We start from the raw sequence: 23,477 nt of genomic DNA on the forward strand, positions 1-23,477 counted from the left end.
GACAGCACAGTTCTAGTATGTACATGTACATTGTAGGATACACTATTGTGTTCAATGCACATGAGTAGTGCTCGTGGTCTGCATGCTACTCAGTAAAGGGTTCGGAGGTCATGCACATCATGTTTTCAATGAAAAGTAGGGTAGAAATCATGGCAATACATTATTGTATGCTCGAACTCGTCTCCTTCAAAGCTCTTTCTCACGTTGATACAGTAGATCTACATGTACTGCTGTAGCAGAAGATGAGATTGAATTCGCCGTTATCAGGTATCCCGGCGCGAACGAGATAGTGACGGGTAGTCCGCAAAACGCTGCATACAGTAGTAGTAGTGACCGAGCCGGGCCTGGGCCAAGGGTTGAACCCACTTGACCTTATGAATGGGTACTTGAACTTTGCGGTTGTTAATTAAGTGGCCACTTGACCTTTTAATTGGATAAGTGGTAATGAAGTGGCCACTTGAGATCTGAAGTGGTTTTGAAGTGGGCCAGGTGTCATATTTAATTGGATTAATGATTAAGTGGTGTTTGAAGTGCCTCTCGGCGTCATAATTGCTTTTAAAGTGGTGGGTGTGGTTGTTGATAAGAGTCACTGTCTGGGAATGTGTTCTGGAAACTTCTAGGTATTCCCAGGCTAATTAGAACACACACACACACACACACACACACACACTCAAATCATCATCATAATACATGACGTTATTCATTAAAAACATTTTATTATAATTTATCAATACACTTGGTAAAGAAAACGGAATGAATCATAAATGTTGTAGTTTCTGTACACGCCTGTGATGGTATCGTCCATTCTCAGTACGGCTTGATTGGCATGGAGTGGGTTGGAAGTGAATGACAGCGTGCACTTGTTCTTCCTGGGTGTTTGACTGTGTGACATCCAGTAGCGTATCTCCTTTGTCCCGCGCTCTGCAGCATCTGCAGGGTATCCAACTAGAATGTATAACCCAAGCGGCACAATGGTACCGGCATCCACACTTTTTCCAAATGGGAATTCAGTGTACGTAGTGGAGGTACAACTGAAAAACACAATGCATTTCCCACCAATTGATCAGACATGTAGGTTGATACGGCTGAAAGCACCTTTCGCAGCGGTAATTGTATGTCACAGAAACATCTCGAAGATCGCACCCGTCGAAAGTTCTGGAACGTAAATTTCAATTTCAATTGTAATGGTAGGTAGTGGAGGTACAACTGAAAAAACACAATGCATTTCTTACCAATAGATCAGACATGTAAGTTGATAGGGTTGAAAGCACTTTTAGCGGCGGTATTTGTATTACAAAGAAACATCTCGAACATCGATGCAAAAAGAACATGTCAATAGCCGGCGGTATTTGTATTACAAAGAAACATCTCGAACATCGATGCAAAAAGAACCTGTCAATAGCATGCACTCTGTACTGCATTCTACCAACTCTCATTGCACACTCCACACAGTATATAAACCGCAGCTCACACCCGCAACTGTATCACATGTTGGTGAAACAGTGCTACCGCTACTCCTTTGAAACATGAAGCGGATGCATAGTTCAAGCGGCGGCGGCGGTGGTGATAGTGATGTGGGAGTTGGTGAGGATGACAGCTCTTCACCCCCAAAATTGAGAAAAGAATCCGCACTTACTTTGACTCGTACAGCTCCTCGCGGATTCTTGAGAGAGTATAGAGCCAGTTTCCTAGACGAGCAGAAGGACGTTCTTGGTGTTCTCAACGATCTATCGCCAGATCTGTATGAAACAATGGTGCACGAGCTAGGCATCCAGCAGTTCAAAGCTGTACTGGTTCTTTGTGTCACTGTAGAGAAGCCCAATGCCGCAGGTGCAATCGTCTACGCCTCTCCATTTTTCCGAAGCCGGCCTATGACTGTGTTGAACGTGAGCAACATTCCAGGTCTACTAACCGCCGCCTTCGACGGGATCACTGCAAAGGTGGACGCTTGGGTGCAAGGTGGTTCAGGCTGGGCTGTGAGTAATGTGAAAACTGCACATCTTGATATTTGCAAGTATCGTCCAATGCGCATGTCGTCGTACCTTCCTCTACCTAAAAAGTTAGCTTCGTCAAAGGCCATCATCAATGTGAAGAATGACGACGAGCAGTGTCTGAAGTGGGCTCTTCTGTCTGCCCTGCATCCAGCTGTGCAACATGCAGAACGTGTGAGCAAGTATGCGCAGTATGCGCAGAGTCTCAACTTTGACGGTGTAGAGTTCCCTGCAACCATAGATGATGTGTACAGGGTGGAGAAGGCCAACTCGCTAAACATCAACGTGTTTGCATTTGAAGAAAACCACATCATTCCCATAAAGTTATCAGGTAGTGACAATGCAATAAATCTCCTGATCCTGCAAGATGATCTCCTTAGCCATTACTGTTGGATAAAGAACTTTAGCGCTCTATGTGCCAGCCAGACAAAGTCCCAACACAAGAGGTACTTCTGCATGCGATGCCTCTCCGCACATCGCAGCGATGCCACTCTGAAGAAGCATCAACTATACTGCAGCGATGTGAAGGCAGCGACAGTCCAGATGCCAAAAGCAGACGAGCAGCTCAAGTTCACGGAGATACAGCGGAAGATGAAAATGCCGTATGTGATCTATGCCGATACTGAGTGTCTGCTGAAAGCAACGTCTCCAGAGCGCCATGGGAAGCAAACTGTTCGTGAAGCTGAACACGTACCATGTGCAGTATCGTATGTCGTCGTACGCTCTGATGGTGTACTGAAGAACACTTTCACGTTCAGAGGTGAGTCCTTCAGCATAACTAATTAAATGTACTGCTCAATGTGTGTGTGTGTGTGTGTGTGTGTGTGTGTGTGTAAATGTGAAATATCAGCGTTAATCGTATACCCAGTCGTTAAATCTTTATTCTCACAATATCCAGTGGTCAATAAGAGAGATAATATTTTATGAAAAAAAAAAGGAAAGAGTGATGAATAATTTGTTGTTGTTTCTACTTTTGTATATGTAGGAGATGATCCGATTGAAAAGCTTTTCGAAGAGCTCTCCAAGGAGGAAGAGCGCATAGAGGAAGACCTGAAGAACATACGTCCTATCATCATCACGGATGATGAAGAGGTGCAGTTCCGCAATGCCACAGAGTGCTGGATCTGTGGCAAGAAACTGAAGGGTGCTGATCGAGTGCGCGACCACGACCACCTCACCGGACTGTACAGAGGAGCTGCACACAACGCCTGCAATTTGAAGTTCCGCATCGTGCCAGAGCACCATCCCATCCCCGTTGTATTTCACAACCTGAAAGGGTATGATGGACATCTCCTGATATCCAGCATCGGCCTCACGTCCATGAACACTGAGGAGTACATTGACAGACAAGGACGGCGTCGACGCAAGGTGAAGGGGCGTGTTACTGTCATACCCAACAATATGGAGCGGTATGTGTCATTCTCGTGGGGGAGATTCAGATTCATTGACAGTCTTTCCTTCCTGAACGCATCGCTGGACAAGCTAGTGAGCAACACGCCTCGCGACTCGTTCTTTCACCTCAAGTCCCTGGCTTCGTCGTACAGCAACAACGCCACGGGCAGCAACGTCACGGGTAGCAACGCCACGGGCAGCAGCAGCAGCAGCAGCACCACCAGCAGCAGCACCACCAGCAGCACCACCAGCAGCACCACCAGCAGCACCAGCAGCAGCAGCAGCAGTGCACCAGGCTCGTCTAGCAATACCCTGCTGGATCTCCTGCATCGCAAAGGTGTCTATCCCTACGAATACATGAACAGCAGCGCTAGGTTTTCCGAGACTGGTCTTCCTGCAAAGGAAGACTTTTACTCACGCCTCTCAGAGTGCCACATCAGCGATGAGGACTACTGCCATGCCCAGCGTGTGTGGACTGCATTCGGCTGCAGCGACATGGGCGACTACCATGATCTCTACCTGAAGACCGATGTGCACCTTCTTGCAGATGTGTTTGAGAAATTTAGATGCACTGCAATGGCCACGTACGATTTGGACCCGACACACTACTACACCCTGCCTGGATTCGCGTGGGACGCCCTTCTGAAACATACAGGAATCTCGCTCACTCTGCTGGACGACGTGGACATGCATCTGTTCGTCGAGCGCGGTCTTCGTGGCGGTGTTACAATGGCGTCACACCGCCACGCCAGGGCGAACAACAAGTACATGAGCTCACACGACCCTGAGCAGGCGTCAACATATCTTCAATACCTCGACGCGAACAACCTGTACGGCTGGGCCATGTCGCAGCACTTGCCGACATCCAAATTCCAGTGGTGTGCCCCCAGTGACGAACTCCTGCAGAAGATCCTCACCCAGCCAGATGACGCAGACACTGGGTACATGGTGGAGTGTGATCTGTCAGTGCCCACAGAGTTCCACGATCGCCTGAACGACTACCCGCCCGCACCGGAGCGTGTAACCATCACCGAGAGTATGATGTCGCCATACCAGCGCGACTTGATTGCAGCAGATCCTGTCTCCGGACTGAGTGCTCCGAAACTGGTCCCGAACCTCATGCCAAAGCAGCGCTACGTAGCACACTACCGTAACCTCAGGCTGTACAGTCGTCTAGGTCTGAGGATCGATGCTGTACACCGCGCGCTCAGTTTCCGCCAAGCTCCGTGGATGAAGCCCTACATCCAGCTGAACACGGAGCTTCGGAAGAAGGCGAAGAACGATTTCGAGAAGGACTTCTTTAAACTCATGAATAACGCTGTGTTTGGGAAGACAATGGAGAATGTGAGGAGAAGAATCTCCATTAGACTGCTGCGTGTGGAAGACGAGGAAGATACCATTCTCACAGCCGTGGCCAAGTCCACCTACGTCCGCCATGTCCTCTTCGACAACGGGCTTGTGGGCGTCGAGAACAGGAAGCTTGCGGTCCACCTGAACAAGCCGGTGTACGTTGGCATGAGCATCCTGGAGCTGAGCAAGGAGCTGATGTACAGATTTTACTATGACGAGCTCCAGCCACGCTACGGAGACCGCATGAGCCTGCTGTACACAGACACGGACTCGCTGGTGCTGCTGTTCCGCACGGAGGACCTCTATGCGGACATGAAGAGTATGGCCGATCAGTACGACACCAGCAACTTTAGCCCCGACAGTCCTCTGTACAGCGAGAGTAACAAGAAGGTTGTAGGTAAATTTAAGGACGAGCTCGGAGGGAAGCTCATGACAGAGTTCGTGGCGCTCAGGTCCAAAATGTACGCGTACGATGGCGAGGAGAGTGGTCAGCGTGCAAAGGGCGTCAAGAGAGCGGTGACGAGAAGATTCACGATCGCGGACTACCGTCAGTGTCTGGTCGACAGGACGAGGATGTCACACGCAATGACCACCCTGCGCAGCCATTCGCATCGTATCTTCACCGAGACGATGACCAAGTCTTCTTTGTCGCCGTTCGACAGCAAACGATACATCCGAGCGGACGGTGTCAGCACACTTGCACATGGACACCACCGCATCGCACTGCTGGATGACTGAACAATGATGGTTGTGGTTGACAATCACAATTATCATTAGTCACACCCTGTACCATATCAATTCCATTTGTCTAATGAGTTACTGATCTTGATCTTGATGATGATGATGATGATGATGATGATGATGATGATGATGATGATTTTTTTTTTTTTTTTTTTTTTTTTTTTTTTGATGATGATGAAGCCACTTCTTTGGGCAAACAAAACACAATTTCCCAAGATGAAGGAGTGGAACCCTACACAAATAATAGTTTAAATGAATCCAACGCAAAGATCGTTTTTCCATGAAATACAACAATTGAACACAATTACATGCTTAAAGGCATGAAAGCAACAAAACAGCAACAAAAGGGTAAGCGCCATACCAATCCCGCATGCACAGTCAGGACACAGCACGATACTTAACAAACTAGACCTGACTCGGCCACGGCAATCGAGACATCATGAAAACATCTCGCCGGATGGTGGTACCGTGACCGAGCCCCACGTATGCACAACACAGCAGCACGCAGCAAAGCAAAAGACAGCCGACAGCGGAGTAAACCAATGACCTGGGAATAGTGAGATCCCGATGACTCGGCCTGCATCTGGCACAGTCTCTTGAGGAACACATTGCACAGCCTCCCACAACCACCATGCACAGAGAACACGAGAGGTGTGAAAGCGGCTCTTTCTACATTTGTGACTCTTGGCCCATATTCGTTCCACTTACGCCGCTCGTGCTGCTGGTACAATGCAGGAAGGGTTCTGGACCCGTAGGAAGGAGCATCTGGGCAAAATACCCTTACATCAAAAAAAGCTTCCTCCCCACGGGTCCAAAACCCTCGAGCGGCTATGTCCAGGCGCGCATCCTCTCGGCGGTTCGTTGACCGAAGAGGAAACCTCTCACCAGAAAGAGGTTGCAGCGCTGGTTCTGTCGAAACGGCAGTGCAGACTTCAGTCAATTCCCTCGCCAGCAGGTCACGTATCTCGTTATGACGAAGTGTCGGGAAGCCGCCCCTGGCGCAACATAGCTGATGCTCAACTGAGAACAGCTCACCACACACACAGGTTGCTGGTGTATTGGCTAGCGGCCATGCATATCTCAATGCCAGAGCATCCCGGAAGTCACGCTTGGTGAGACGAAAGCCATGCTCCGCCAGGGGCAGCACGCTCAGCCATGAGGATGATCCTTTCTCCGTGTGTTCTTCTATTCGTCGCTTCGTCATCTCATCGCTCGTGTCCACTATTTTGTTCCCGGCTGCCTTTGCGCGCTCCCGGTTTTCGGTGTGGACGACACGCTTTTTGTGACGCATTTCATCGATCATCCTCTGAAAGGGGGTACCAGCACCAGCAACATCAGCAGCCACATCCGGTCCAGGGTTTGAGTTGCCAGCGACCTCCCGCGGCTGCACCTCCGTTGCCGTCTTCGTGGGAGTGGGAGACGCTCCACCACGGTCAGCAGTATCTGCAGAAGCCGGCACATCTCCAGCGAGAGAAATTGGATCGCTATCCTTAGCGAAATCGCCCAGAACCTCCTTCACCATAGGTCCGGACACTTGCTTGGAGCCCTGGTGCTCAAACCGTGGTCGAGTCGTGAGGTCCGGAAGGGCCATCCCACCATCCCGTGTCGGGAGCTTTAGAATATCAATGTCTTTCAGAGGCACGCTCGGTTGTCCCACGAGCTCCGGTAGAAGTGAGGAGTGAAGCTCCCGCTCCAACGGCGCCAAGTCCTCCGCAGAAACAGCCATAGTTCGAAACACATAGTTCCATCTGTTGACTAAGCCATGGGTCAACGCAGAGTATGCTGCATGCGGCTCTGATGCGGCATAATTTGCTAAAATCTCTGTATGTTTCACCCACTCTTCTACTTTTGTCTCTTTGAATTCTCCGAGGAATGCCTCAGTCCCGATAGCAGCGCCCAGATACTGTACGCCACGAGACTTGACGTGGATAGTTGTGTCACCAAAAGTCTCGGCAGCCAAGGACTCAAAGCCAGGCTTGACGAGTAGTTGCGTTTTTGTTTCGTTGATGTTGTAGCCGTATTTTTGGCCCTCCTCCTTAAGGAGGTTGTACCACTTTCGCAATGGGGAGAGCCCTCCGGCAGCTGCCGAGTCATCTGCAAACCATCCCTGGCACACATCTGCAACATTGGTTCCGACTGACTTGACGAGAGGGGTGAGAGCCGTGGCATAAATGGCCATCGCAAGAGGGTCACCCTGGGTTGTGCCCTCCTGTGACAATAAAGGCTGGCCACCACGCACAAAGAGGGATGCAGGGTCTTGGTAAGTATTCAATGTTATTTGTGCTAGCGGGGGGCATACTCGAGCAATATTGTGCAATGCAGCGCGGCGATTCAAGCTATTGAAGGCATTGCGAGCATCGACTAGCAATGATGATGATGATGATGATGATGTACCGAGCGCCTTGCCGGTTGCGCGATGATTGGATTTACATCCGCTCGCCTAATACCCCTCGATAAGAAACCTGGCGTGCGCCCCATCGCTGTGGGCGAAGTGTACCGGCGTATCATTGGTCGCGCCGTGATGTCAGTAGTGGAAAGTGATGTGCTGAGAGTAACAGCTCCTGTCCAACTCTGTGTGGGCGTTCCATCTGCCTGCGAAGCCGCCGTACACACAATGTCCCGTCTGTTCGCTGGCCCGGGGGTTGAGGGTGTCTTGCTTGTGGACGCCTCCAATGCATTTAATGCATTGAATAGGCAGGCTGCGCTACACAACATTCCGCGTCTCTGCCCCCCCGCTTGCAACGGTGTTTCGTAACACGTATGGATCAGTTTCCCGCCTGTTTGTGTCTGGTGGAGGTGAAATCGAATCGCGTGAAGGCACGGCTCAGGGCGACCCACTGGCTATGGCAGCCTATGCTGTGGCGATCATGCCACTGGTCAGGCGCCTGGCTGCGACATGCCCCAGTGTTGTCCAATCTTGGTTCGCGGATGATGACTCGGGTGCAGGTCTTCTGGCTCGCCTTCGGAATTACTGGGATGAACTCCGGGCCATTGGCCCTGGTTATGGTTACTACCCGAACGCGTCCAAAACTGTTCTGATCACAAAGCCAGAGCATCTGGATAGGGCCAGAGAAATCTTCTTCGACAGTGGCATCCAGATTACCGCCGCTGGCGGCCGATTCCTCGGGGGCGCCCTAGGGTCAGAAGATTTCTGCCGCTCTTATATGGGGCAGTTGGCGGATAGATGGGCTGGTGACCTGCGCACCTTGTGTGAGATCGCCCAGACTCAACCTCATGCGGCGTATACCGTCTTCTCCAAGGCCCTGTCATCACGGTGGACTTACCACTTGCGCTCAATGCCGTTCTCGACAGGCGTTTTGGAGGCCTTGGATGAGATCCTCAGTGACCATTTCCTGCCGGCTTTGCTGGGTCATGGAATTGCGCAGGCCAGCCACCAACGTCGGCTAATGGCTTTGCCTGTCCGGCATGGGGGCCTCGCCGTCCCCATATTGTCGAAGACGGCGGCTGGGGAACATCAGGCCTCTGTCAGTGCCACTGATCCTCTGGTTCAGCTTGCGCTATCATCGCCTTCGCCTGACTGTGCTGGTGCATCACTGCCTCCGCCTGCGGGACCGCCTCTGCGTGATATTAACCAACCACCTATGGGACTACCCCCGCATCATTGTGCTAATATGTCACCGCCTCTGCCTGCTGGGTCGCCTTTGCCTGCCTGTGCTGATGCGTCGCTGCCTCGGCCTCCGCGGCCACCTCCGCCTGACTGTGCTGGTGCGTCGCTGCCTCCACCTGTGGGACGGCCCCTACCTGGCTTAGACCAACCGCCGGTGCGACTGCATTCGCCTGACCGTGCTGCCGTGTCACTGCCTCCGCCTGCGGAACCGCCTCCGCCTGACTGTGCTCGTGCGTCGCTGCCTCCGCCTGGTCTAGACCAGCCACATGTGCGACCGCCTCCGCCTGATTATGCTGGCGCGTTGTCGCCTCCACCTGCGGGTCCGCCTCCGCCTGATCTTGACCAACTACCTGATGCCGGATCGTTCTCTGCGCTGCGTGCGGAGCCTGTTGCCGTGGGATTAGGCGTCGAAGAGCCTGGCGAGACTAATCCTAGTGGTCCGTGTGGTGTTGCTGAGGCTGTTGCTGCGGTGCGTGCTGGGCTGCGCCAGGTGAGAGCACAGCGGGACCAGATTTCGCGTGGTGTGCAGGCAGAGATTGGCCCTGGACTGTCTCCGTGCCAGCGGCTACTGTTAGAAACAGCGGGTGAGAAAGGCACCTCCAGCTGGCTGACCGCCCAACCGTCATACAATCAGCCAGTAACCATATTCAATAAATCTGATTTCCGGGATGCTCTCTGCTTCCGATACGGTTTGGAGCTGGATGGCCTCCCTGAGAGTTGTGTTTGTGGAGCAACTCTAACCACTGAGCATGCAATGGCTTGTCCTACTGGCGGCTACACCATCGCACGCCATAATGATGTTCGCGATTTGCTGGCGGGTGTACTGTCGGAGGTATTGCCTGACGTGGAGGTGGAGCCGGTGCTAGCGCCATTTGATGGGGAGGATCTTCCCCATCGTACAGCCAACAGGAAATCCGAAGCTCGCCTCGATGTGAGGGCGCGGGGTTTCTGGTCCAGGCAGCAGGAGGCTTTCTTTGATGTTCGGGTGACTCACCCAAAGCCAAACCTGCTGTCGCGTCCAGAAGTCCAGCGCCATCTCCAAAAGCATGAAGGCATGAAAAAGCGGGAATACGGAGCGCGTGTTGTGAATATAGACCGAGGCACATTCACCCCGTTGGTTTTCGCCACGAATGGCATGTGTGGCCGGGAGGCAGACCGCTTTCTCAAGTGTCTTGCAGCCCAGTATGTCGATAAACACAGTGACTTGGCCTACTCGCTGGTTATGGGTCGATTGCGGTGCCTGCTCTCGTTCACTTTACTCCGTTGGGCAGTGACCTGTTTTCGCGGCTGCCGTTGTAACCGTCCAACCAGAGCGATTCAGGATCAAGAGTAGAACGACTTTATTATACCATCAACGGGGTTATATGGGACAGAAGTGTAATCCAAGGTGAACATTCAACACAGGTGTGATGTAACACAACGTAAGTGGGAACGTGTAGTAGGATGCACAGTGTGAGTGTGTGAATCTGTTACACCACCCCCCTCGTCAGCAAAGGTGAGCCGGGCTAAACACGAGTAGGTAAGCATTATAATACCAGTAAATCAATATTATTGGTTCGAAAATAATTGCTAACACAAGAGGCAATTCAAGGTATGGTAGGAAGTAACACTCAACGCAGGAAAGGCGGCTATTGACGACGCTTCGTTTTCAAGTAACTCTGCAGCGGAATAATTTCCTTGTTAGACTCGTCCAATAAATGTTCGATAGGCTCCCAGGTGTTCTCACTGTAGCCACGCCATTGAACTAGATACTCCATGCGGCCCCTCCGTTTCCGTTCATCGACGACCGCGTCTACAATATAACGCGTGTTGCCGTCCAGATCCGTTATTGGTGGCGGAGGCGGCTGTTGCCGTCCTGGTATAGAGTTCTCCTCATACCGCCTCAGAGCTGACACATTAAACACCGGATGACAACGCATATTGGCAGGAAGTAGCAACCGGAAGGCATTGGCACCAACCTTCTCAGTTACAGGAAATGGACCATACCATTTGGAACGCAGCTTAGGGGACGGCTGATTCCGCGCCTCGGGAGTAATGAGGAAATCCCTATAGACCAGAACACGGTCACCAACCTTTATAGTACTGGGGGCACGAGTGTTGTCCGCATACAAGGCCTGCCGCGCCTGAGCCGCTACAATAGCATCCTTAGCAACGCGTAACGCATCCTGTTGCTCCTTCACCCAATCAGAGTGTCCGACTCCCATACGATCACCCAGCAATTCCGCTGGGGCTCGGGGGTGAAACCCAAAATTCAAATAAAATGGGGTATGCGATGTAGAGGAATGGTGGGCACTATTGATGGAGAACTCGCAAAGAGGCAATAGCTTATCCCAATTGTCATGCTTATGGTTAATGAATGCACGGAGGATGTCTTCAACCAGCCTATTCACCCTCTCCGTTAATCCATCTGTTTGGGGATGGTTTGCCGTGCTGAAACAAAGCTTGGTTCCCAGAAGTTGAAACACCTCCCTAAAAAAGGCAGCAGTGAACCGAGGATCTCTATCTGAGACAATGGATGAACTCAAACCATGCAACCGAAAAACGTTAGCTATGTACAATTCAGCACTGCCCTTGGCATCAATGGATGTGGTAGTCGGTACCAAATGAACGCATTTAGTCAGGCGGTCCACAAAGGTATAAATAGCATCATGTCCAGCAGCTGTCCTAGGAAGACCCGTAATAAAATCCATGGCGATATCCTCCCACGGGCCTTTGGGTATTGGTAATGACTGCAGCAGGCCCGTGCGCAGCCTCCCCGGTTTAGTTCGCTGGCAAATATCGCAAGACTTCACGAAACGTTTGACATCGAGTCCCATTTTCGGCCAATAGAAAAATTTTGCCAAGCGTGAATACGTGCGGTCACGCCCTGGGTGACCTGCCGTCACGCAGTCATGGTTCTCCTGTACCAATTTCAGCCGTAGGGTACACCTCGGTATGCATAAACGGTTGCTAGGAGACGCCTTCAAGTAGAGGAACCCGGAGTCGTTGTCGATGAAGTACTGACTGTGCACATTGTCACTGTCGGGGCGCTTCATTCGTTCCATAACTACACTCAGCTCAGGGTCCACGGCATAACTGTCCAGTATCATGTTGGCTATATCGTCATTGACCTCCAAGGTATATTCTATAGCGTTTAGTCGAGCTTCAGGCGGAACCACATGATCTTCGTCCCTTAAGTCCGGGCGGCGTGACAACGGATCCGCCACATTCTCCTTGCCAGGTTTATGGTGAATAGTGTAATCAAAGTCCGCAAGAAATTCAACCCAACGGGACTCCCTTTTCGTGAGATTTGATTTTGTCAGTAAGTAGACTGCTGCTCGGTTGTCTGTGAAAACGTCAAAGTGTTCAAACAAATAAATGCGCCACATCCGGAGGGCGGACACAACTGCTAACGTTTCTCGTTCCGACGCTGTGTAGTTCCGCTCCGCCGAGGAAAGCTTTCGACTGCCGTACGCCACTGGCAACCAACAACCAGGTTCCCCCTCCTGCGAGAGCACCCCCGCGATTGCAAAATCGCTAGCATCAGTTTCAACTCGGAAAGGTTTTGATACGTCTGGAAGTCTCAAAATAGGGGGATTTAGCAGTGCCCTTCGCAACTCCTCGAATGCTGCCTGGGCCTCACCAGTCCATGAGAACCTGGTGTATTTACCCGTTAGCTCCTCCAAGGGCTTGGAAATATATGAATAGTGTCTAATAAAGCGACGGAAGTAATTGGTAAACCCGAGAAATTGTCTCACGTCTTTCACCGTACATGGGGTGGGCCAATCACGAACTGCAGCCAACTTCTCCGGATCAGGGCTAATCGAGGAACCGGTCAAACGGTGACCCAAGAATAGAATTTCTTCCACCGCAAACTCGCATTTCGGTAACTTGCAGAATAGTTGGTTAGCGCGGAGGGTAGTCAGAACGGTTCGAATGTGCTCAACGTGCTCTTCCAGGGTTTTGCTAAAAATCAGAATGTCATCCAGGAACACTACCACGAATTGGCGCAAGTACGGCTGCAGAATGGAGTTCATCAGTGATTGGAAGGTTGCCGGGGCATTAGTCAGACCGAACCCCATGACCCTGAACTGGTAGTGGCCAAACGGGGTGTTAATTGCCGTTTTCGGCACATCCTCCTGTTGTATCCTGATTTGGTTGTATCCTGCGCGAAGATCAAGCTTCGAGAAATATGCACTGCCCTGCACTGTGTCGAATAGGTCCTCAATGTTAGGGAGGCAGGCCTTATTCTTAATTGTTATTCTATTAAGTTCCCTCCAGTCACACACCATGCGAAGAGATCCATCTGATTTCTTCACAAAGAACACAGGAGCCCCATAGGGCGACTTACTCGGCTCTAAGAAGCCTCTCCGGAGCAGCTCCTCAATCTGCTTCTGGAGCTCGTCTAGCTCCGGCTTCGGAAGGCGGTATGCCGGTCGTGATGGTGGCGCTGTCCCTTCCGCCACCTTTATTTCATGGTCGACCGTTCGCTCTGGCGGTAGTTGGTCAGGGAGCTCGTCCGGAAATAGGTCGTCGAACTCACGTAGCAGAGCGTTCAGCTCACTTCCGAAGTGAGTTCCTTCCTTGTCACGGATAGGTGGTGGATCTTGGCCCGGCGCATCATCCTCCATAGAGACCCAGGCTATATACGCTTCGTCTCCTGAACGAATAGCGGCATTCGCTTGTGCTGCAGAGATGAAGTGGGATTCTGCGAACTCGGCGTCCTCGCCAGCTTCGTGGCCTCGAGCCACGAAGGTGTCCTCCTGGATCTGCACCTTTTTACTCCGGAAGTCGATCGTTGGGTTGTGGCGAGACAGCCACGGCATTCCCAAGATGGCGTCGTAGCGCGCCAGTGGCAGCACGGTGAAGGTCTGGGTTTCGCTGAAGTCAGCTACCACCACTTTTACTGGCCCGGCAGTTTCCAAAGGCTGTGTACGAGACGAGCCATCTGCTAATGTGACCTTCAGCTCCTTGGTCGCCGTGTCAGTCTTCAGGTTATGTCTCCTGACGAACTCCGACGACAAAAAATCGTGGGTAGAGCCAGAGTCTATTAGCATGGTAGCCTTCCTCCCATTCACCTTCCCAGTGACACATAGCAGATCGTGCTCTGCGCTCATCGCCACGCTGCTGATGTGCGCCTTAGGCGTAGCGTCAGAACTCTCCACTGCAGGATCGCTTGCGCTGTCTCCTTCCTCAACACTCAGGCCCTCGAACCTATTGAACACAATGAGTGGTGTGGGTGCCTGAGTATCCACCGCCAGTGAGCGCACTCCCTTCTTCACTGGCTGGAAGCGTTTGGGGAATTCCCGATGACTGGACAGTTTCTGGCAATATGTCCAGGCTTCCTGCATGAGTAACATATGGGCTCACTCGTACGGTTAGATTGCTGCTGCTGACGTCCCCATGGACTGACAGGTTGCCTCGGTGTACTGGCCTGAGCGTGAGGTGCCGGACCCGGGTGCCTCGACCGACGAATGCCTGTGCCTGTGGTGGTCTGTTCCCTCCATACTCCTGATGCCTGCATGGCTGCCATGCGTGCGGCACGAATGGCCTGGCCTAGTGTTGTCGGGTGCTCCCGAAGAGCCGAGTGACCGATTGCTGCATGCAGGCCCCTCACGAACAGCACCGCCTTCGAATGGTCATTCAGGTCGTTCACCTGAAGGCAGAGGTTAGTGAATTCCTGTACGTATGCGTCCAGGCTGCCGCGCTGCACCAGTCCAAACAGCTTGAGGCGCGCTTCCTCCTGTTCATGGACTGGGCCATACACGTCGCCGAGTGACTGTTTTAGCGTCGGCCAGTCGTGGATGCAGGCGCCGGAATCCAATACCGACATCAGCCAAAGCCTGGCGTTGCCTTGTAGGTAGCTGGCAGCGAATCGCACCTGCTCCTGGTCGTCGTTGACGCGCTGTGACACCATGGCGAGCTCGATAGCGAAGACCCACTCCCTGAAGTCCGCAGGGTTGCCCGAAAACACCGGAGGCCTATTGACTGTCCCATCAAATTTCCTGTCGAGCAGTCGTTGGTCCGTGGGCCGTTGAGGTCCTTGAGGTATATCCGTCGTTGCGGCAGTTTGTACCCGTCGACGCGCTCCGTCCTTGTAGCGGTCATACCGAGCTAACAGAAGGGTGGCCACGCATACCAGCAAACAAAAAATCTCGACAACCATCCTTTGCTACCAGTGTAACCGTCCAACCAGAGCGATTCAGGATCAAGAGTAGAACGACTTTATTATACCATCAACGGGGTTATATGGGACAGAAGTGTAATCCAAGGTGAACATGCAACACAGGTGTGATGTAACACAACGTAAGTGGGAACGTGTAGTAGGATGCACAGTGTGAGTGTGTGAATCTGTTACAGCCGTAGCTCCTACCAGAAAAAGTCAGTCAAGCATTTCAGGAGTTATTGTTTGATGGGTCGTTAGATAGAGGCCGGTGTTTGTGAGACTGCAATCATTTAATGTTTCTTCCTTAGTGGTGTAGGTAGATTCTGTTTTGTAAGCATAGTAGGACTACTTTTGTTTTGTAAGTCAATCTCATTCTCCACGCTTTGCTGTCATTTGGTTGATGTTTTGAAGTAGTTTTTATGACCTGATGTTTGTTTTTTATATTTGTAGTTCTATTGTTGACATCTTTTGTCTTTTCTTTGGGTTAAAAGGTTAACTTCATCCTCGTTTTCCTATTGCCTTGTATTGGAATTTGCCCATAAAAGTGGCTACGGTGTGATAATGCATTTCTATAAATTATTTCGTGTTTTAACATTATTTTCAGAAAATTGCTCTTACAATACCTTGCGTTTCATATTCATAATATTGTTGCCCGTAAAAGCGGCTTGGTCACATGATGATGATGATGATGATGATGATTTTTTTTTTTTTTTTTTTTTTTTTTTTTTTTTTTTTGATGATGATGAAGCCACTTCTTTGGGCAAACAAAACACAATTTCCCAAGATGAAGGAGTGGAACCCTACACAAATAATAGTTTAAATGATGATGATGATGATGATGATGATGATGAAATCATTGGCCTCCCTGTTTGTTGAGCGCCATACTGAACTGAAGTACCCACTAGTAATGGGCATACTACGCACCCGTTTGTCTTTCTGCTTGCTGCGATGGGCAGTCACCTGCTTCCGCGGTTGCCGCGGTTCGTACGGCAAGAGGCGACAGCCGAACTCATTTCTGGCCCAGTGCCGCCAGGCGGAGTAGGGTGCTGCCTTTGGCCTCAACTTAATATAATGCTATTTGGTTTTTCCCCTTTTATTACTCTGTGTTCATTGCTTGTTTTTGTATTGATTTACTTCCTTGACTGCTTTTGTGTTTCATCATTTTCCGGTTGGTTTTGTGTTGATTTCCCCTGTTCACTTTACATATTGTAATGATATACATTTGCTTTGCCCGTAAAAGAGGCTTTTCTCATGATGATGATGATGATGATGATGATGATGAGTGGCTACGGTGTGATAATGCATTTCTATAAATTATTTCGTGTTTTAACATTATTTTCAGAAAATTGCTCTTACAATACCTTGCGTTTCATATTCATAATATTGTTGCCCGTAAAAGCGGCTTGGTCACATGATGATGATGATGATGAGTTTGGTATCGCTTGTTGTTGAGAAAAATCCTGAGTTACATTATTCTGTAGTCATGGGACAACTTCGATCTGTATTGTCGCTGTGTTTGCTCCGCTGGTGTATTACCTGCATACGTGGTTCGCGGGCATCATACAAGCGCCAGCGCCACAGCTTTTTAACGAGCTGCCATACCCTTAGAGCACGTTGATGTGTACGGGTGTCTTATGTTTGTTCTTTTATTTTCCATTATGAGCCGGTCTTCTGCGATTGGTGGCCCCATGCCCCATGCTCATTGTGTTCAACTGCACTTTGCGTTCCTTTTTATATTGAGTTCCAGTGCACTTTGTGTTCATTTTCCTCTCTTTTTTCATTCTATTTGAATTTTGATGTATTGCGTTTTTGCTTGCCCGTAGAAGAGGCTGTTCAAATGATGATGATGATGATGATGATGATGATGATGATGATGGGCATACTACGCACCCGTTTGTCTTTCTGCTTGCTGCGATGGGCAGTCACCTGCTTCCGCGGTTGCCGCGGTTCGTACGGCAAGAGGCGACAGCCGAACTCATTTCTGGCCCAGTGCCGCCAGGCGGAGTAGGGTGCTGCCTTTGGCCTCAACTTAATATAATGCTATTTGGTTTTTCCCCTTTTATTACTCTGTGTTCATTGCTTGTTTTTGTATTGATTTACTTCCTTGACTGCTTTTGTGTTTCATCATTTTCCGGTTGGTTTTGTGTTGATTTCCCCTGTTCACTTTACATATTGTAATGATATACATTTGCTTTGCCCGTAAAAGAGGCTTTTCTCATGATGATGATGATGATGATGATGATGATGATGATGATGCCGCCAGGCGGAGTAGGGTGCTGCCTTTGGCCTCAACTTAATATAATGCTATTTGGTTTTTCCCCTTTTATTACTCTGTGTTCATTGCTTGTTTTTGTATTGATTTACTTCCTTGACTGCTTTTGTGTTTCATCATTTTCCGGTTGGTTTTGTGTTGATTTCCCCTGTTCACTTTACATATTGTAATGATATACATTTGCTTTGCCCGTAAAAGAGGCTTTTCTCATGATGATGATGATGATGATGATGATGATGATGATGATGCCGCCAGGCGGAGTAGGGTGCTGCCTTTGGCCTCAACTTAATATAATGCTATTTGGTTTTTCCCCTTTTATTACTCTGTGTTCATTGCTTGTTTTTGTATTGATTTACTTCCTTGACTGCTTTTGTGTTTCATCATTTTCCGGTTGGTTTTGTGTTGATTTCCCCTGTTCACTTTACATATTGTAATGATATACATTTGCTTTGCCCGTAAAAGAGGCTTTTCTCATGATGATGATGATGATGATGATGTTGATGTTATTATTTTTCTACATACTACATAATTTTGCTTTCTCCATAACTTCACTAGACTTTTTATTTCTATTATAGCTAAAACATAATTGCGTGAAATGCAATCGCACAGTTGATGATGATGATGATGATGATGATGATGATGATGATGTTGTTTACGATGATGTCAATGTTTGATGATAATAATAAGAATAAGATTGCTCTTGTGGGCAGCTAGAGCTTGCTCAATTGTCCGTTGTCAATCCAGGAGTTGAACTTGTCCGGGTAGCCTTTCCACTTGACCAGAGACTGTCCGTGGCGTTTGCGGAGGACTTTCTCCACGCGGAACTTGGTTTGCTTGGTTTTCTGCAGTTGATGTTCGTAGAAACTGCCCTGAATAGGCTCGTTCATGAGATCTCGAATGTTGTAGGTGGGTGGTTGGGTGGGTAGAACTCTATTCACGACGAACACCTCTTCAGTCCAATTGGGTGTGTAGCCCTTTTCGAAATGAGCTTTGCTCACAGCAATTCTCACTTCATCGTTCACAGCATAGCGTCGCCGCGCCGTGCGTGCATCTGGGCTTTTGCTGGGGTGATCCTGTACAAACGGTGCATTACGCTCCTCGGACGCCTCGGCAGGTGTCATACCGATACTGCGGTGCTTGCTGGTGTTGTAGTCATGTACAAGTTTGGGTAGCACTTTGATGTAGACATTTGTTGATTTTGCTGTAAAGTGTTTCCACATGCGTGACTTGAGCGTTCTGTTGAATCGCTCTGCAACCACCGCCTTGCCGTCGTTATGAGTGCTGTACATGCTAATGTCGTTGTCAGCAAGCCACTGCTTGACTGTTGCGTTGTAGAACTCTTTACCCTCGTCGACCCACAGCTTGCGAGGTGAGCGCTTGCTGCTGGTCACGATGCTGCGAAACGCATCTCTGACAAGTGCGCCCGTCTTGTTCTGGAGCGGTACAACCCATGCATAGCGACTGAAAAGATCGATGACGGTCAGCAAATGTCGAGCACCATTGTTATTTTTTGCAAACGCCTGCATGTCCACCAGATCCGCACTCCATATGTCATCCAGCTCGTGCACTATCACACGCCTGCGGGGGAAGCGTACACGTCTTGGTCTGTGCATTTCACTGGCTAAACGCTCCATCCACACATCGTCGTGAGAAAAGCCTCTTTTACGGGCAAAGCAAATGTATATCATTACAATAATGTAAAGTGAACAGGGGAAATCAACACAAAACCAACCGGAAAATGATGAAACACAAAAGCAGTCAAGGAAGTAAATCAATACAAAAACAAGCAATGAACACAGAGTAATAAAAGGGGAAAAACCAAATAGCATTATATTAAGTCATTCTCATCATCATCGTCATTCTCATCATCATCATCTAGTCCATCGGGCAAATCTCAGAAAGGGCCTCTTTCGGCGAAGGTGATGCACTGAAGCTCCAACTAAACGCCCTTTGGCACACTAGCTCATGAGACCCCATAGAATACGAATCCGTTTGTTGGACGTTGCCAATCCAGTCCAGGATAGTCGAACTGGGTCGAATACCTTCTTCCGATTTTCGTAATTTCGTCCACCATTACATCTTTCTCATCGACTTTTTTTCGCTTGGCGAATGTTCTTGAGCCGCTGAGCAGAATCTACGCACGCTCGAACACTTGAAATGCCTGCATGTTGACGGTTCGCAAGATTCTAGCGAGCTTGGTGGAAATCTATTATTTATTTTGACATTTTGGGGGAATCTGAATTAGAACAGTAGAAGCTCATTCGGAGAAGACGGCGTGTCGCCGCTGTCGGATTGTCGCTACTGTGTTTCAGATGTATTTGCTTGAACGTGCTATTGAGGATGGACAGAAGATGAAGTGACGGCTTTCTTGAACACGGACGTTGTGTCTACATTGTAGCTGAAACATCTCATCTGGCGTCTAGAACGCAATTATTATGAGTTGTGAGTGCCAGCTGAGCTGAACACAAGCTGGACACCATTCGTCAGCTGGGAATTTGCATCGAAGCTCTTGATAGCCACGATAAGCATAATTATACAGAGGTAACCTTGTTTGACTCAATACGCATGCAGGTGATACCACTATTGGCACTACAATGTAAATGGTGCAAAATTGATGCAACAGCGAATATGTACTTCGTACAATCACGAACAATTGTAAGGCAAGTGTTCATGCCTGTCATAGAAGAATTTCAGCCCGGAAGTCTTGTTGTCATGGTCATAAATAATACAGGACTTGAGTTGGCTCTGGACATAAACACACTTGTGGTGAATACGGTCATTATTGCGAGAAAAATATTTAGCCACTGTATGTTAACTGATGCCGCACTACACGCAATATTTCATGTACATGTGTGCATCCACAAGGCCGTAGATGCATGTAAGCACACAATGCTGTACAGTATAAGTAGTAGTCGACATGTGGTGTCTTCCTGCTGCACATGCACATGCGGCAAGTTGGCAACGACACATTACCTATCTGCACTGCACAGCGTGAGCTTAGAAAGGAATATTGCACACATAGTGCTATTTGTGTTCCGATATCGTTAAGCCGGTATACATGTACTAGTATCCTTATACATGTACCTGGTCACTCGATAGGCGATGCCGACTGTACTAATCTTATCCATATTACCCGATAGGCTATAGCACACTGCGTCAGATCACTATGCAACAAAACAAGAGCTTTGGAGCGAATATACACTGAAGCAAAGTAGGTTTCAACGGTACAGCACTAGTCACGATGAGGGGAGTTACGAGGATGGTTAGGCCGTGACACATAGATGATGATTGTTAATGATTCATGCACGGTGGAAAATTACCACCAATGGCGATCATATTGCTTTCACAACAATGACATCAGTAGGAGCAGTGACACAACCTTATTGCTCCAAGTAGGATTTACAAGCGAGTGAAGGGAGAGCAGACTGGTCTAATAGCAGACCGGGTCTAAGCAAGGAAGTAATCGGCATCAGAGGTGAGCTTGCACATCAGAAAACAGATGATGATCACCAAACACAGAGAAGTTGGCTATGTGTATGTTTGTGTCACTGTGTGTGCATGTGTGTGTGTGTGTGTATGCGCGCACATCTGTGTGTGAAAGAGAGGCAGACAGACAGATAGCATATGGTGGGAGGGATCAAGGTCTGACCTCAGAGTTAAATGCTGACGGTGTGGAATAGCAAGAGTGCGAAATCGGGCAGGGTGGTTAATGGCCCACACTGGAGCCGAGTAGGAGCGCCAGTGGTTGAACTTGAGGGCTAGCACAGGAGTAGCAGCAGCTCCAGCCTAGGAAGATCAGCTTCTGGATGAAAATCTCCCAGACACAGTAGGTACCAAGCTTCACTAGCAGATTGCCGGCAGGGGTGCACGGCGAGCACCCGTACATCCCTCAAGCCACCAGAGCCGCAGTACTTGGACACGATCCAGGTGCTTACCCGCCAACAATGCTGAGAAGGCACTGGAGCCATACAGGAACTTATGATCGAGCATGACCACAGACTTGAAATACAGGGTCCGGCGTTGAATACTGAGACAGCGACGTCTCCTCCAAAGAACACCACTCAGCCCCACCATTGCATTATTTTCGCTTTTTCATGATTTTTACAATTGTGTTAGAGCACACAGCACTCGATGCAACATTTACCAGTGACTAAATAACTCCGCGTCTCCGACCATAACTGCAGCGTTCCCGTGAGCCTGTTGAGATTATCTTCATCTCGTCACATGTGAGCCTGTGTGTTTCATCCGTATCGTGGCACAATTACACAGACACGATTTCCAACTCAGGCCGGTTCCGTTGCTCGAAGGGTTGGCGGTAAGAATTGCTACGCCGTCTGTGGCTGCATGGGAACTTGGCGAGTCGTTGTCTTTCTCCATAAATCCTGATCGACACGCGAACAACAGCCACTATTGCCTAAAAACTACGACACAACAGTATCAAGCTCGCCCCAGCAGAAGGACACGAATGACGAGCGCTAAGACGGAGAAAGAGAGACAGGGTTAGCGAGAGCTGACTAGTGCAGGTACGCTGTCACCTCCTGAGGTGGTGGGCGAAGCAGCGAATTGAAACGAAGGAAGATAGAACTTATTAGAAGGCATACGGAGGCACCAAAACCTATTGCCTGTCACATACTAAGTGCCATTTAGGGTTGACAGCTGTCAGCTGACAGCCTCAAAAATTTGAAAATCTGCTCAAAAAACTCTCGATCAGAACTCTGCGCACTCTCAAATGGAGCGCACAGTAAAAAACTCGGCGACGAAGAACGCTTCGTATCGACGCCCTGGACTGAATTCGGCACGTCCAACAAACGGAATAGTGTTCTCTGATATATTCTCTACGTGCTGGGTATGGTCGCGTTTAGTTGGAAGCTCAGTGCATCACCACTTTCGATTTTGAGACTTGGCCGATGGACTAATCATCATCATCATCATCATCATCATGATCCTCGCTGGCACTGACACCGGCGCTGTCAGTGTCTGGGGTAGCAGCAGCAGCAGCAGCAGCAGCAGCAGCAGCAGCAGCAGTTGCACCGCTGTCACTCCCAGTCCCACCACCACCTGCGGTGTCGTTTGTGATTGAATCATCATCATCATCATCATCATCATCATCACTAGTAGTACTCAGTAGTACTGTCAATGTCCAGGATCACGCGATCGTTGTGCAGCGTATTGTCAGTGAAGTGGCGTGCAAGTACTCGCACAGTATCTTCAATAGTACCCAGCTCCGAGAACAGTCTCCCTACTAGAACTGCATACCGGCCACACACGGCAGTGGATCGATTCTGGAGCACGTTGCTGTTCGTGTAGAGCGTGCACTTCGGAAAGGCATTCCTGAAGTAGCGCTCCAATCCCGGTTCGTGATAGTCCCGCTCCATGCGATTCAGTGTTCGGCCAAAGCTATCGAAAATCAGCACGCAATCGTGCTCGCGACACACCGTCAGCCAATGGTGTCCACCCTGAGGAGGGTCGTACACGGGCAGAACGTTGTCCGTGTTGACGATACAGAATTGTCCATGCTTCAGGCGTGGTAAAAGGTCGTAGCTCGTTACACCCGCATAGCCTCTCACGAACTTCAGTCGATTGTCCAAATCCACGTTGCTCAACGGTACATTCATCTTTTTTTTTTAAAAGCATGATAATAAACATTAATAATAGTAATAGTGACAATGACGACGACGACGACGACGACGACGCGATGACGGCGAACCACTGTAATGCTGCTGATGCTGCTGATGATTTCAATTTTCCAATGATGATGAGGATGATGATGATGATGATGATGATGATTCCAATTTTGCAATGATGAGATGATTCCAATTTTGCAATGATGATGAGGATGATGATGATTCCAATTTTGCAATGATGATGAGGATGATGATGATTTCAATTTTCCAATGATGATGATGATGATGATGATGGTGGTGGTGGTTGTTGTTGTTGTTGTTGATCGTCTTCTTA

At 49.4% G+C, this 23,477-nt stretch overlaps 2 protein-coding genes across 2 annotated transcripts in view; one reads left to right on the forward strand and one right to left on the reverse strand.

Moving 5' to 3' along the window:
• The window catches only part of LOC135818042 (uncharacterized), a 167,121-nt gene that overhangs the window by 98,198 nt on the left and 45,446 nt on the right, over positions 1-23,477 (reverse strand). The window lies entirely within an intron of this gene.
• Positions 1,501-5,630, forward strand: LOC135818041 (uncharacterized). Its single transcript, XM_065331363.1, has 2 exons — positions 1,501-2,751; positions 2,977-5,630. Exons 1-2 carry the CDS (start codon positions 1,527-1,529, stop codon positions 5,469-5,471), a joined length of 3,720 nt encoding a protein of 1,239 aa, XP_065187435.1. The 5' UTR covers positions 1,501-1,526; the 3' UTR covers positions 5,472-5,630.

The sequence above is a fragment of the Sycon ciliatum genome, chromosome 5 (assembly GCF_964019385.1).
Source record: "Sycon ciliatum chromosome 5, ocSycCili1.1, whole genome shotgun sequence".
Lineage (NCBI taxonomy): Eukaryota > Metazoa > Porifera > Calcarea > Leucosolenida > Sycettidae > Sycon > Sycon ciliatum.

What these genes read in the sequence shown, in the direction of transcription:
- LOC135818041 (XM_065331363.1), top strand. Translation starts at nt 1,527, where the DNA reads ATGAAGCGGATGCATAGTTCAAGCGGCGGCGGCGGTGGTGATAGTGAT. An exon ending in GAACACTTTCACGTTCAGAG is followed by an intron (nt 2,752 to 2,976) that starts GTGAGTCCTTCA and finishes TTGTATATGTAG; the next exon opens with GAGATGATCCGATTGAAAAG.